The sequence below is a fragment of the Gopherus flavomarginatus genome, chromosome 5, assembly GCF_025201925.1.
Source record: "Gopherus flavomarginatus isolate rGopFla2 chromosome 5, rGopFla2.mat.asm, whole genome shotgun sequence".
In the NCBI taxonomy this organism is placed as follows: Eukaryota; Metazoa; Chordata; order Testudines; family Testudinidae; genus Gopherus; species Gopherus flavomarginatus.
Window position 1 is genome coordinate 105,214,121 of NC_066621.1, and position 15,564 is coordinate 105,229,684.

The following is a 15,564-nucleotide window of genomic DNA, read 5'->3' on the forward strand; positions in this document are numbered from 1 at the left end:
GTTGCACTATATGGAGGCCCAAAATAGACCTGATTTATCTTCTTGCAGTTTCTCTTTGGAAACACAGCATCATTATTTTTAACAGTTATGCTAATAACTAAATATTATTTATTGTTGCCTAAGAGCCAATAATATGCTCTCTATGTGTGATGATATATATATTTATTATAAACTATGTGACTTTATGCCACGTTAGCACCTCCCTAATTCTGGGTTACTGTGATGACTCCAGCACAAATTACAGCAGCCCCAAGGGTTTTATCACAAGTGTTAAGATATTTGGTATTTTCTGAAAGCCTCAGCTCCTGGAGTGGTGGGGCTACATAAGAATTTTTTAAAACGTAGGTTTCAAGTCCTCATGACTATGGTAAAAAATGAAAATATGAGCCTCAATGCCTCAAAAAACAAAGGACAATAACAAGAAACCCAATTAATTAGTTTTTAAAATTCCATTAATTTTAAGCCTATCTCATGATTTTTTTGGGGGGCTAACTCATAATTTTTCAATATGTGGGAATATGGGGATATACAGCAACATTCCATGCTCCACAGCTCTGAAATGTAAATGCAAAGTGCTCCAACCATTGCCCACACACTGCCCTGTTCTGGAGGCCATGCATGAGGGTTGAATAGGAGTGTCTAATGTTGGCCTAATGCCAACATTTCACTCCTGGAAATACCCCAGGGAGCCATTCCATCTTTCTTATGGTGCTGGAGCATGGGAACAAATTAAGATAGGTTTAGTTATTTCTCATAATATATTTGGACAGCTGGGAGGCCACTGAATGAGCTATGATAGTCTGTCCTGAGCCAAATCTGACATGTTACAGGGTAGGATGCCTGTGAAAGGACATGTGTCTGTAGATACCATCCCGCCATCATGTTTTAGGTCTTCTGAGGGGGTCTTTTCCATCCTGTTTCCATTCTGTTTTCATTTTCCAGATGATTCTCACAGGGAATTTTATGGGTATTTGGAGAAGACCCTTGTTTATCAGGTTGGTTTTTGTAGGCTGTGAATCAGGTTGATCCAAGGCAAACACATTTATAGCTTTCATCGTAGTTAGATTCAAGTGGAGGGTCACTAGCTCATGCAACCCTAGGCCTGAGTCCCACAGGAAGACATGAGAACGCTGGGGTGGGTGGCACCCCATCAGATAAGGTTGGAGCTGGCCTAAAGGGTGCATTTAGAGCAGGTGGTCAGAATGCTTGCTGGCAGTACAGTTGAGGCAACTGGCACAATCCCAAGAGTGAAACTCCTTGGACGAATGCCTCTCCCAACCAGGGAACAGATACACCCCGAAGCTTTCTCCGATTCAGCATATGCAGCATTTTTCTTTATCCTCCTGCACCCTCAGATGGATGGGGCATCTACTAGTTTCTGCCATTTATTTTAGTCTTATGCTAGTCTGCTGAGGCTTCTAAGTGTCTTGTTAATGGATCTGGCTTCTTCTTCTATTGCTCTGCATAATGTTTCTCTAGGTCACACTCTTTTTCTCTTCTAGGTGGTGTCCATATTATAAAGTGAAGTTTGTTTGAACCCGTCCATCTACCCTCACTGATTCCAAGGACATCAAGATGGTATCTATCCATTTATTTTAATTGCTTGAATAGCTTTCGTAACTTTGTACATAGTTCTCGTATTCCAAAGACTGATTTTCATTACTGATCAGGCCTTGAGCAAGGGAATTTTCAGGACATGTTTCCTTACAACTTTGACCAATGTCTATCATATAGTTCACAGGAAGTGGGGCTCTTTTTCAAGTATGACTCCCAGTGTTTATTTCTTTAGTAAGTTTGTGTTTACATAGTGGGGTTACCAGCCACATGCCCAATCTTCTTTTTATTCTTTATTTAAAGCTGTCCACGTGTGGTCACTCCCCCATCTCCTATGCTGGGGACACGTTCGGTAGCTTTGGATGTCCCAAGCTATGCAGTCGTAGATGGCTAAAATAGAGTGTGTGAAATATTCTGCTTTTAGTTACATATTTACAACCTTGTTGACTTTGTACCATTATTTACAAAGGGATTTTTTTGGCCCAGAAATGGGCCCACACTGTAGAATTTGGATCTGGATCTGAATTCCAAGGTGTTTGTATTTAGTTTTACAATTTGATTCCTTACAATGATGGGAATGAATTGCAAAGTTTGAATCCAAATCTGCAGATGAACATCCTTAGTTTCAGGGTGTGGGGGTGTGTTGTCATTGTTGATCTACTGATGTTATTCAACATGTGAGTAGAGTTACACACTCCCCTGTTTCTTATTTAATAACTTTTAAAACAACAGACTAACTCCTCCATTTCAACTTCACACCCAGCCATCCTTCATCTGCAAGAAAGAGACAAGCGCCTGTAAACTGTGCCAAACTCTTAACCACACCCCCCAAAAGTGGGAGACCTTGCTTTAAACTTCTCTGCAGGAGGTAAGGGCCTTTCCCGACTGTGGCTGTTGAATATGAATGAAACAAACCAGCCTTCTTACTTTCAGCACCATTCAAAACAGTGGACAGTCTTTGATAAGTATAAATAGGGTTGTCCTGGAGTTTGCAGGAATTAAAGATTAATCTTTAATTAAAGATTATGTTATGTGATGAAACTCCAGGCATATGTCCAAGCAAAACTGGCAGCCTTTCACTGTAAGAGAGATAAGGTGGGTGTGGTAATATCTTTTATTAGACCAACTTCTGCTGGTGCCAGAGACAACCCCAGGTACTGCATGGCAGCCAATAATAACTAGATAGAGCCAGTACTGTCAGGGGAAAGAGGTTCCGGTAAGCGGGGTGAGCACACAGTGCAGGAGCTGACAGCTCCGGGGTGACTCATCCTGATGTCACGCACTGGAACGGCTCCGAGCAGCGCACCCGCTGCTAACACCCCCGGGATCAGCCCTGGCCTCCCTGCAGCGCCTCCCGCCTGCCCTCGCATAGGCGGCCAGCGCGGTGCCTGCATTTCTGCCCTCGCCGCCCCGCGCTGCTTGCCGCCGCTGCCCGAGCGGCAGGGGCAGGGCGCGGGCCGGGCATAGGGAGAGCGGCGCGGGCCGCCCCGCACCGCAAGTGCTTTGGTTCAGGCAGCCACTGGGCTGCCCTGGGCGGGTCTGGCCGGGCGGTCGGCGCAAGCGTGTAGAACGGCGCGTGTATCGGGAAGGAGAGCGTCCGCTGCAGCCTGTAGTAGCGCACGTGTGTCTTAGCCCCCCCCCCCCCTTAGTGTCAGCCCAGCCCGGGGGGGTGCGAGCAGCATGAGAGTAGTGGCCTTAATCAGGTAACGTGGCTGTGGGGGGCTGCCCTGCTGCACAGACTGAGCCACACCTCGTGCCCTTGGGGGGTGCTGCCGAGCCCATAGCAGGGACTGGGCAGCCTTGCCCTCGGGACCTTCCTGCTTGTGCATTTCTTGCTTTCCTTCCTCCCCCAAACGCAGCGAGGAGTTTTAAATAGCTCTGTCTCTTGCAGCTTGCTCTGCCTCAGCTGGCTGCATCTCAGTGGTGGGTGTCTAATTCATGCCTAGTAGGAGGCCTTGCACAACTGCCTGGCTCTGCCCTTGGGTGTTGAACATCCTGTCACACTTAAAACAATAAATAAAGGCCCACCGTGCCATCATCACTCTCTCCTGCGACTTGTAATGTGCTCTTTGTTGTCAGTGGCTGCCCTCCGCCCCAGAGCTGCATTTTGGGGGTGCCCTGTAATTATGTGTAACATGCTTTGGGAGGAGACACTGTATATATGTGGGCTGCTGCTATTTTTTTCTGCCTAGTCTCGTTTTCAGTTGAGTTTCAGGCTATTTTTTTCCCTTTCCAAGTATCTTCCTTTTAGGATCAGTTTTGCAAATGTGTGTTTCAGTAAGACATTTAATCTCATCATTTTAAAAAAGCTCACTCATTTCTGTAGTCACACTGAGCTTGACATAGCCCTCTGTCTTGGGGACTGTTTCTCCTACCTTTCTGCTGCTTCATTTTCTGCAATTCTTATACTTTAAATAGGTTTTAATATTTTTAGACATGTATTTAAATTATTTTTTCATTGATGATTACGGCTAGATTCTTTTATTGAGAAATGATAATACACTGATGGTTCATGTAAGCCAGGAAGGTTACTCAGGAACTTGTGCTTGTGTATTGGGTGAACTTTGTGATATTTTTATTTTTAGATGTCAACCCATTGCTTTTTCTTTTTTTACACTAAGGTACAGATTCTTTATTGACTTTCCTTGTGCAGAGTCCTGCTAGCTGCATGAAGCCTGTTAAAATTTGGGTTTGGCCATGGGGGGTCAGTTGCAGGATCATGGTTTAAAATTATCCCAAAAGAAAATGTTATACAACAAAAGGGACTTGTTTTTTATTGTGGAAAAATTGTCCTTTTTTTATCCAGATTGTTTTTAATAACAGATTAATGCAACCAATTTCCACACTTTCGCCTCCCAACTTGTGGAAAATGCAAGATTTCAAGTTCTAGAAGTACTTATTTTGATAATTGGTTATGCAGTGGAATGTGTTAAAGGGCAGCATGAAATAAAATCTTAAAAACAGGTTTGTAACATGACTGATATTTTTATGGACAGTTTTACTAGGATGGATTTAGCTTAAGAAAAAGTTTTAAGAAGAGTTTTTTGTTTTAAAGGGACGTCAAATTCTGATTTTTTTAACCTACCCACTGCAAGTAACGTAAAAGATAAGAGAGAGAAATATTCTCTATTAAAAAAAATCTTTTGTGCCTTTGATAGGCAGGAGTAGTATTTGAATCAATTTTAACTAATTTTTTTTGTATTGACAATTTCAAGTTGACAGTACCTTCTTAGAAAGAGAGTGATTGAATAAACCTCAAAGTGTAACTTGTACTAAATCAGAAACCATCAGGCATTTTAAAGCCAGTGAACTGTCCAAAATAAGTTTTCCTGCCATCCCCCCAATCTTTAATTAGTCTAGATTTTTTTTTCCGCATGAACAGTAACATGCAGGAATATGAAGGACATCCTTTTCAGATGTTTTGGATAGTCGTCGAAGTAATCTTTACATTTCCTTTTTTTTCTCTTTCATATTCTCCTTGTCTGTAAGTCTGCCTATCATCATGCTTTTGGCTGTGCCTCTGTTGAAATTGTTAAGAGTCTCATATCTATTGCAGTTCCTTCTTTTATTACATTCCCAAAACTCTAAATGTCAGGGTACCCAGAATGCCGCAACCAGACATCCGTCTTGCTCCAGGAACTCAGACCATCTGACTACCATTTCTGACCACCTCTTATTTTCCATATCTCAATGAAACTCAAATCTCAAACTGTGGCTCTAGAGCAGTGATACTCAGACGGAGTCTCACTAGCTGCATATGGCTCTTTAGTGTGTTTCCTACAGCTTTTTGCAGCACATGATATTAAAACACTGTGACTTAATTATTAACCAATCAGGATGCTTTTGCTACTTATTAACCAATTAAGTTATCAACTTGTACTAAGTTATTAACTTATTTACTGTGAGAATTATATATAAAATATATATATATATAAATATATATATATGTATGTGTGTATATAAAAAATACTAAATATTTTCCCTGTCATATTTGTTTAAATATGAGTATTTAGTACAGTACTAAATGAAACAATGAATTCACACTATTGTGGCTCTTTTGGGTAATGTTAATAACTAATTTGGATTCCAAACCACTGATGTCTGAGTATCACTGCTCTAGAGCCACATACAGCTTTTTGAGGGGGGCCCCATTTGGTGAAATCCCTGGGTTTGATGGCTCTTCCCTTTGAAGCTTTGTGGGTAGCATTAAAAAAATGGACAGAAGTTGTAGTAATCCTGTCTCTCCCTCCAACTAGTCAGGAATTTAGGGTGTAAAGGTGAGGAAGAGAAAGAAAGAAAATAAAAACTCTGACTGTGTTCCATCAGCTAGTAGGACAAAGAAAGAGAGAGAGAGAGAGATGAAAAACGCTTCTTTCTCTCGCAGAGGCTAGAAAGCAATAGAAGGAGACAGGAAATATTTTGACAAATGGAGTCCCTAAGAGTCACAGAACTATCATGGAGTTCTGGCCTCAGGTGATTATCATCATGCAGTGGCATACAAAAAAATCTCAACAATGTAATGCTAGGACACCAATTCATGAATATTTGGTGTTTCTGTTGACTCTGTGGGGCTCTCCAGCTATCAGTATTAAGTATCAGTGGAGGGCTGAGTATTGTTGGACCCACATGTCCTCTCATTCATGATTTCACAGACTGTTTTCCCTCTCATTTGTGATTGTCTTCACGTCAGTGGCAGCTGCAAAAATTGCTGTTGTGTAGAAGTGATAATAAGAAGGACTTTTATGTACAATTTAGCTGTCTTTGAGATGTTTTGCCCTCTTGGAAAAAAGTTTATTGCACTTTCTGTTTTGGCTCTTCATTTCATCCCCCATGCCTCTTTCATCTGTTATTTTTCTCTTCTCTGGAAATGAGGAGAGCCAGTTCCAGGGAACCATTCAGCCCAAGGGTACAGACCATCAGCAAGTAGTCCATAAACAACAAACTGGGACCCTGGGCCTAAAATCATGTCAAAGTACATCTTTTTTAAAATCTATATTATTCTTTTCAAGCAATTTTTGAAATTAGCCGATATTTTATTTTTGAGCATTTTTTATTTTAATATTGGAATGGTGTGATAATGTTTAAGAACTTTGGTAAATTAGCCAATGTGCTTTATTTTGTTGTTTACAAGAAAAATTAGAATGAAATTGTTTCTCATAAAACATGCCAGATTGTGGAAGCCAACACTGAATTTCCCAGTGTATGTCACAGATAGACTCATAGACTCTAGGACTGGAAGGGACCTCAAGAGGTCATCGAGTCCAGTCCCCTGCCCTCATGGCAGGACCAAATACTGTCTAGACCATCCCTGATAGACATTTATCTAACCTACTCTTAAATATCTCCAGAGATGGAGATTCCACAACTTCCCTAGGCAGTCTATTCCAGTGTTTAACTACCCTGACAGTTAGGAACTTTTTCCTAATGTCCAACCTAAATCTCCCTTGCTGCAGTTTAAGCCCATTGCTTCTTGTTCTATCATTGGAGGCTAAGGTGAACAAGTTTTCTCCCTCCTCCTGATGACACCCTTTTAGATACCTGAAAACTGCTATCATGTCCCCTCTCAGTCTTCTCTTTTCCAAACTAAACAAACCCAATTCCTTCAGCCTTCCTTCATAGGTCATGTTCTCAAGACCTTTAATCATTCTTGTTGCTCTTCTCTGGACCCTCTCCAATTTCTCCACATCTTTCTTGAAATGCGGTGCCCAGAACTGGACAATACTCCAGCTGAGGCCTGACCAGCGCAGAGTAAAGCGGAAGAATGACTTCTCGTGTCTTGTTTACAACACACCTGTTAATGCATCCCAGAATCATGTTTGCTTTTTTTGCAACAGTATCACACTGTTGACTCATATTAAGCTTGTGGTCCACTATGACCCCTAGATCTCTTTCTGCCATACTCCTTCCTAGACAGTCTCTTCCCATTCTGTATGTGTGAAACTGATTGTTCCTTCCTAAGTGGAGCACTTTGCATTTATCTTTATTGAACTTCATCCTGTTTACCTCAGACCATTTCTCCAACTTGTCCAGATCATTTTGAATTTTGACCCTGTCCTCCAAAGCAGTTGCAATCCCTCCCAGTTTGGTATCATCCGCAAACTTAATAAGCGTACTTTCTATGCCAACATCTAAATCGTTGATGAAGATATTGAACAGAGCCGGTCCCAAAACAGACCCCTGCGGAACCCCACTTGTTATACCTTTCCAGCAGGATTGGGAGCCATTAACAACTACTCTCTGAGTACGGTTATCCAGCCAGTTATGCACCCACCTTATAGTAGCCCCATCTAAATTGTACTTTCCTAGTTTATCTATAAGAATATCATGCGAGACCGTATCAAACGCCTTACTAAAGTCTAGGTATATCACATCCACCGCTTCTTCCTTATCCACAAGGCTCGTTATCCTATCAAAGAACGCTATCAGATTAGTTTGACATGATTTGTTCTTTACAAATCCATGCTAGCTATTCCCTATCACCTTACCACCTTCCAAGTGTTTGCAGATGATTTCTTTGATTACCTGCTCCATTATCTTCCCTGGCACAGAAGTTAAACTAACTGGTCTGTAGTTTCCTGGGTTGTTTTTATTTCCCTTTTTATAGATAGGCACTATATTTGCCCCCTTCCAGTCTTCTGGAATCTCCCCCGTCTCCCATGATTTCCCAAAGATAATAGCTAGAGGCTCAGATACCTCTTCTATTAACTCCTTGAGTATTCTAGGATGCATTTCATCAGGCCCTGGTGACTTGCAGGCATCTAACTTTTCTAAGTGATTTTTTACTTGCTCTTTTCTTATTTTCTCTTCTAAACCTACCCTCTTCCCATAAGCATTCACTATACTAGACATTCCTTCAGACTTCTCAGTGAAGACCGACACAAAGAAGTCATTAAGCATCTCTGCCATTTCCAAGTCTCCCGTTACTGTTACCCCCTCCTCATTGAGCAGTGGGCCTACCCTGTAATACAGACAGTAGCAATGCAAGTTTTCTTTAGATTTGTCCCAGCAACATGCCTCAACCCTGTTTCTGTGCTACCTCTGAGGTCTGAGTGTAATTCAGTTACCATCTCTATTAATTTCATGGCCCTTCTCTTGAGAATGCTAGCAAGGGCAATATCAAGACTGGTGACTTTCAGTTTCTGAGTTTGCATCCACAGTTTTGCTGGTACAAATAATTGTGGGTACATTTTATAGTGCTTAGACATATAGCTTCCTGATTATACTCATAAATTGTGTAGTTGGATATGTAAAGGCTACACAATTCATGTATAATTGTTTTTGCCTGCAGTTATATTTAGGGACAAAATCGGGGCTAAGTTGCAGCCCTTAGTTTTGAGAAAGAAGTCTCTGTAAGGGTAAGGTTCTCTGTCCCATTACTGTTTCTTGATCCATCCAGTCTTTTTTCCAATCTCATTGGTTACTAAATGAACAGTAACTAAGTTAACTATACCAAGCATGTTTTGTCAAAATAACAGAGATAGGGCTTTAGATTACATTGTCTGTTGGCTGTTTAGAAGAAATTTGACATCATGGTTATTTTGAAAAGTGATTGAGCCTCAAACTAGAAACTTGCTGAAAACCTGTTCATTAACAGATTTGTGTTAAATTTTAACAGCAATGAAATCAGAGAGAACAATTGATCATCGAATCATAGGACTGGAAGGGACCTCGAGAGGTCTTCTGGTCCAGTCCCCTGAACTCAGGGCCGGCTCCAGGCACCAGCATCCAAAGCAGGTGCTTGGGGCGGCAATCTGCAAGGGGCGGCAGTCCGTGTGTTTTTGCCCCCAAGCAGCACACCGAATTACCACCGCGGAGGGTGGGGGCAGTCCGTGTGCGGTTAGGGTGGCACGCGCATTTCCGCGGCAGTGGCAATTTGGCATAATCTTCTATGTTCAGCTGTCCATGTGGCGCAGTTTCTGTCTTCCAGCTGAAGACAGAAGCTGACGCCGAATTGCCGCTGCCACGGAAATGCACGTGCTGCCCTAACAGCACACGGACTGCCCCCGCCCTCCACGGTAGCAATTTGGCGTGCTGCTTGGGGTGGCGAAAACAGTAGAGCTGGCCCTGCCTGAACTCCAGGCAGGACTTAGTATTATCTAGACCAGTGGTTCTCAGACTTTTTTGCCATGGACCACTAAAAATTGCTGAGGGTCTCGATAGACCACTTGATGATCTTTCTAAATGTTGTTTGTACTGTTAGCTAGCTGTTGTAAATACTTTGGATAAAAGCGCAATATAATAAAAACTTAATTAACATTTTTGTTCTACGAATAAAAGCACACAACTCATATTTTAATATCAGTAGTCTTACCTTTCCAATGCAATGGATGTGCCTCTCCGCTGCCACAGCAGCCCCTCAGCTGGGGCTGGAAAGGAGGAGGGGGGTCTCTCCCTCTCTCCGCAACCACAGCAGCCCCTGAGCTGGGGCTGGAAAGAAGGGCCATCTTTACCCAGCAACCGTAGCCCTAGAGCTGGGGAAAGTCACTTCTTTCTCTGTCCGCTGCAGCCCTGCACTTCCCAAATTTGCCCCACCCCCTCTTCTCACCCCACTATATATACCCCACTGCCTCCCTCCCCCGTTGGGGCTGTGAATTCTGTGCTTTGGCTCTTAGAGAAGTGAAGCATAGACTTTTCCCTCTGGTTGTGGTGCAGTGTCTATCAATTTGAAGATGGACGTTTGAAGTATAGTATTCTATAGATCAGATAGTTTTTGTTTTATTATTACTACTTAACATTTGTTTAAGATTTGATTATGTGTAACTGAAATAGGAGTTTTGTGCAAAAGACAGCCTCTTCTCCAAAGAGCTTCCATACAATATACGTTTTTCTCTCTCTGCCATCAAATTAGGAATTTCACATAAACTTTATGGATTTTATATCTAACTGAACTCTTCAGCATTTTATAAATACTTTCTATTCTTACAAAGATTTTGTATGGTACAGTCTTAGATGTTTGTTACTGTTATAATTCTCTTTAATTCTTCTTATTTGAAAACTTTGTTCCGTGGCCCTGCATTATAATTTTGAAGTAACCAGGTAAAAGTTAAAAAAGGGCGACAATGCCTAGTAGTGACCTGGTTTAATTGTCCGATAATTTCATTTTTTTTCTAATTCCAGTGGTGGAAAGGACAGCTGTTACAATATGATGCAGTGTGTTGCTGCTGGGCATCAGATTGTTGCTCTAGCCAACTTAAGGCCCGCTGAAAACACAGGTAAGAATGTCTTATTGCTTGTAGGAAACTTTCCGAAATAGGAAACAGCTGAGGCGCAGCTGTGTCTGAATTAAACCCTGCTATTTATTTTTGTACATATGGCAGATATCCTAGATGTCTTTACAGAGAAAGGTGAAGAAGGGGAGAGAGAATTTAGAGAATTTGTTAAAGCCACTTGTAAAGCAGCAAACGAGAAAACAATACAAGAAAATGAAAAATGATAAGAGGAATCTGCAGTTTAAAAGGAGGAAAATGCATAAATACTTTCTTGTACTGTAGTAAGGGGAGAATGCATGGGTACAGTAATGAAGGTAGTGCAAAGTGAGTGAGGCTTAGCATCAATCTTAAATTAAGATGAACAGGAAGGTTTTAAGGTGATATTTGAAAAGGAGGTGACTTTTGTACCAGTGGGAGAGGAATGAGGCGCCACAAATGTCACCTTCACCGTCTGAACTGTGGAGGTTTGTGAGGGAAACTGAGGAGGAGGTGTGCCTTCTGGGAGGAGGAGTTCATGTGTGAATCATTGGTAGAGGTGGTGAATATAAAATCAGTAGGCTGGGGCAATAAGAGTAGGCAATTAATAGGTTAGAGCACTTTATTCCTTTGGTACCCAGGACAAAACTCTTGAATCTTATTGAAATATGTTTGTTATAAAACTAATGTATCCACATCAGAAATGTAGAATGTTGTCATTCAAATCATAAAATGGCCTCTTTACGTGTATGTGGTAGGAAATGCAATGGAAAGTTAATGGAGATACCCCAGGCAGCAGTAGGGCCTTCCCCATTCATTTTATTTTATCTTGTACCACTGTTGCCTGGAGACCCTCAAGTAATAAAGTAACTGCACATTCAGACCTAAGTGGCAGCTTAAAAGGGACCCTGTCTGTTCTTTTCAGGCATCACATTTTATATAAATTTAAAAATACTCTGTTTTTCTTGTAAAATCAACTTCTCCTGTCCTGGTTACTTTAAGACTACAGAACCCCCTAGACCATTCTGATCAAATACCTGCTTCTCTTACTATTGGAAGTCACCATGTACATTCTAAAAATCATTACACACTATAGTAAAGTGAAGTACACTTATTTATAATGATCAGTTTTAGCATATTATAGTTACATCACAACTTGTTTCACGGCTTGTTTCCGTGATACAGGGACCTCTCCTTTCAAGCTCCTTCCATGTGGGCTCAGAGGCCTGCTCTCACAGAGAAGTGCTGAAGTTAGGGGAAGTTCCAGGACTACTTAGGGTGGTCTTAAAATAAAGTGAACTCTATCAATTTTTACCAGTGAATTGTAGCTTTGAGCAATAATTATTGTTCTTTATTATTGATCAATTGAAAAATGATCAATAATGATCACAATTGCTGGATAAGTCCTGAGATACATAAAATGTGAATTGTAAGGTTTGTGGTTTAATTATTATAATCTACATGAGCTACCTTTTTTGTTATTGATTAGCTGCCAACCAGTCGGTAAGAACGTTTAGTGAAATTTGTCTCTTAATTAAAGCAGCAGCAGCAATAAGTTTGGTGAATTCTACCCTAAGGGCTTGTCTACATCAGAAAGTTGCAGCGCTGGTGAGGGAGTTACAGCGCTGCAACTTAGGAGGTGTACACATCTGCAGGGCACCACCAGCGCTGCAACTCCCTGTTTGCAGCGCTGGCCGTACTCCCGTTTTGTCTCGGGTGTAGAGGATCCAGCGCTGGTGATCCAGCGCTGGTAATCAAGTATAGTCACTTACCAGCGCTTTTCTTGACCTCCGTGGAATAAGCAGGTATCCCAGCATACCTGAGGAAGCCTCTGGTAATCAAGCTGGTCTCCTTCCCCGGCTTGCTCTCGCGTTCCCCGAACCCCGAGCAAGCAGGTCTCCTTCCCTGAGGTTTGCTGGGTGGTTCCGGGAAGGCGAGAGCAAACCGGGGAAGGAGACCAGCTTCGCCGCGGTTTGCTCTCGCGTTCCCCGAACCCCGAGCAAGCAGGTCTCCTTCCCTGAGGTTTGCTGGGTGGTTCCGGGAAGGCGAGAGCAAACCGGGGAAGGAGACCAGCTTCGCCGCGGTTTGCTCTCGCGTTCCGCGAACCACCCTGCAAACCGCAGGGAAGGAGACCTGCTTGCTCGGGGGTTCGGCGAACGCGAGAGCAAACCGGGGAAGGAGACCAGCTTCGCCGCGGTTTGCTCCCGCGTTCCGCGAACCACCCTGCAAACCGCAGGGAAGGAGACCTGCTTGCTCGGGGGTTCGGCGAACGCGAGAGCAAACCGCAGCGAAGCGGGTCTCCTTCCCCGGTTTGCTCTCGCGTTCGCCGAACCCCCGAGCAAGCAGGTCTCCTTCCCTGCGGTTTGCAGGGTGGTTCGCGGAACGCGAGAGCAAACCGCGGCGAAGCTGGTCTCCTTCCCCGGTTTGCTCTCGCGTTCGCCGAACCCCCGAGCAAGCAGGTCTCCTTCCCTGCGGTTTGCAGGGTGGTTCGCGGAACGCGAGAGCAAACCGCGGCGAAGCTGGTCTCCTTCCCCGGTTTGCTCTCGCCTTCCCCAAAACCCCTTGAAGCCGCCCAACAGCGCTGCAGTGTGGCCACATCTAACACCACTTGCAGCGCTGGTTGCTGTAAGTGTGGCCACTCTGCAGCGCTGGCCCTATACAGCTGTACTAATACAGCTGTAACAACCAGCGCAGCAAAATTTTAGATGTAGACATGGCCTAAGTTTTTAAAAGGAAAGGAGATTAAAAAGCCCTGGATGCAACAACAGATTTCCATTTCTTTACAATGTATTAAACAATATAAAATTACTGCTGTAATCCACTATTTTTCCATTTATACTGAAATAACATGCTGTGAGTATCATGTTGTCAGTACTAAATGTATTAATGGCTAAGTTTCAGGAAGTTTTGACAGCCTATGTCTAAGCACCAGAGTAAGTGCTGTAGTGTGTTCTATGTATATTGCACTAAGTATGCTGGAAATCAGGTAAAAACTATTGGTCTGTGCCTCTGGGGTTGTGTTCCTCTTGCATAGCAAAGCAAAGTTACCATTGGCTTCACTTGGTTCTGGGTTGGATCCATAGTGGGGGATTTGTGGAGGAAGCACTGGAAATGGTAGGGGAGAAGTGAAGTGGACACCTCCATTGAGAAGTAGGCAGTTGCATGAGACACATAGTTATATGTAAATATAAGAGGGGAGAAATTCATTTTTTTTAATTCCATGTTTGTAGAGATGCCATCATAGATGTGTGTGTCAATGAACTAAGGAATAGTCAGATTTAAGTACTCTTGTTGCTTTTAAAGTATTATGATTTTCTATAAATGCTGAATGATGTACTTAGTCTCTATTTAATTATTGCAGAAGGGACAGATGAGCTGGACAGCTACATGTATCAGACAGTAGGACATCATGCCATAGACCTGTATGCTGAAGCAATGGATTTGCCTCTCTATCGTCACACCATAAAGGGTACCAGTGTGGACACTGGAAGAGTATATACCAAGTGTGAAGGAGATGAGGTCGAAGATCTTTATCAGCTTTTGAAACTCGTTAAGGTATGTTGCATAACTCACTCCACTTGGAAAGTTTTGAAAACTTGAAAAAAATATTTATACTCTTGTGTAATATTTGTTTTCTTGTCTGTTCTTCCTTACAGTATAAACTTATGTGAAATGGGGGTTTACTATCTTAATCTGTTAAGATAGACCATACTGATTATCTCTCATTTTAAACCAAAACCCTTGATCATATACAATAAATAGATGCCCATAATAATAAACAATTGTATGCAAAAGTATTCAGAAAGTATTATATGTAAAGAGAATTATTTATCATGAGAATATGATGTAAAGTTCTCTGAGGTTTATGCAACTGATGTAATATTTTGCTTGTTTTCCACTGGTTCTCATAGATTTTGTGTGAATTTTGTTTATTAGTGTACAGGAAATGTATGCGTTTGCTTTTTCATGGACTTATGTATTATAAAATAAAACCCAAAGTGCTAGAATATTATTCATACTGCATTTCATACTCAAAGTATTCCCAAGTACTTTACAATTATGATTTTGATATTGATAGTGCAGTGACCATGTTTAAATACCATTATATACTTAGCAGTAGCTTTACCCAATCTTTTTAGCAGTAAAATTGTTCTTTCAGTAAAAATGGATATATTGGCTAAGACACTGAAATTTATTCAACTGTTTTTCAAAAAATGTAATGTGATCTTTATTACCTGGAGTTTGATTCAAACCCCATTGAAATCAATAGAAAGACATCCATTGGTTCCAATGGAATTTGGATCATAGAGAGGAAAGAAGCAACTTTGAATGACAGAGTTGAAGTTTCTTCATTGTCCTGAATGTCTTTCAGCAGATTATGTTTGAATTTTCCAGAATACATAATCATATTTTTGTAAATGTCAGAAGGCAGTATTAATTGTGAAAGTTGTTACTAAAATGAAATGATTAATTTGAATATTTACAGTCCTAGAAAAACTTCCTTAAGTTGCCTGAAAGATAATTCTGATCTTCGATTTAAGTATTCAATACCTGTCCAATTATAATTTTATTTCATCAGATTTATAATTGATAAACTTGAAAATGTCATGCTTAAATGGCTTGATCATTATTTTATATTAAAATTGTATGAATAATTTGGTTCTAAGATGAATGTTATAGAGATCAGAAACTATTACTAGGGCAAGGTGACTAAACCCATTATATTATATATATATTATGTTATATTTTCTCAAAGCTCTTTTAATCAGTGGCAAAACTCTCATAGGCTTCAGCGAGGCTAGGATTTTGCCCATGGTATCCATTA

At 41.6% G+C, this 15,564-nt stretch overlaps 1 protein-coding gene across 7 annotated transcripts in view; it reads left to right on the plus strand.

Moving 5' to 3' along the window:
• The first annotated feature begins 2,683 nt into the window (after nucleotides 1-2,683).
• The window catches only part of DPH6 (diphthamine biosynthesis 6), a 370,092-nt gene continuing 357,211 nt past the window's right edge, over nucleotides 2,684-15,564 (plus strand). For 4 of the 7 annotated variants that reach the window (XM_050953881.1, XM_050953885.1, XM_050953886.1 and 1 more), the window contains exons 1-3: nucleotides 3,112-3,257; nucleotides 10,672-10,766; nucleotides 14,101-14,294. In XM_050953881.1, coding sequence (XP_050809838.1) covers nucleotides 3,235-3,257; nucleotides 10,672-10,766; nucleotides 14,101-14,294 — 312 coding nt within the window. In that variant the 5' untranslated portion in view covers nucleotides 3,112-3,234. Of the gene's footprint in view, nucleotides 2,771-3,110; nucleotides 3,258-10,671; nucleotides 10,767-14,100; nucleotides 14,295-15,564 lie in introns of those variants that run through there. The other 3 variants (XM_050953883.1, XM_050953882.1, XM_050953884.1) reach the window with 3 other exon arrangements.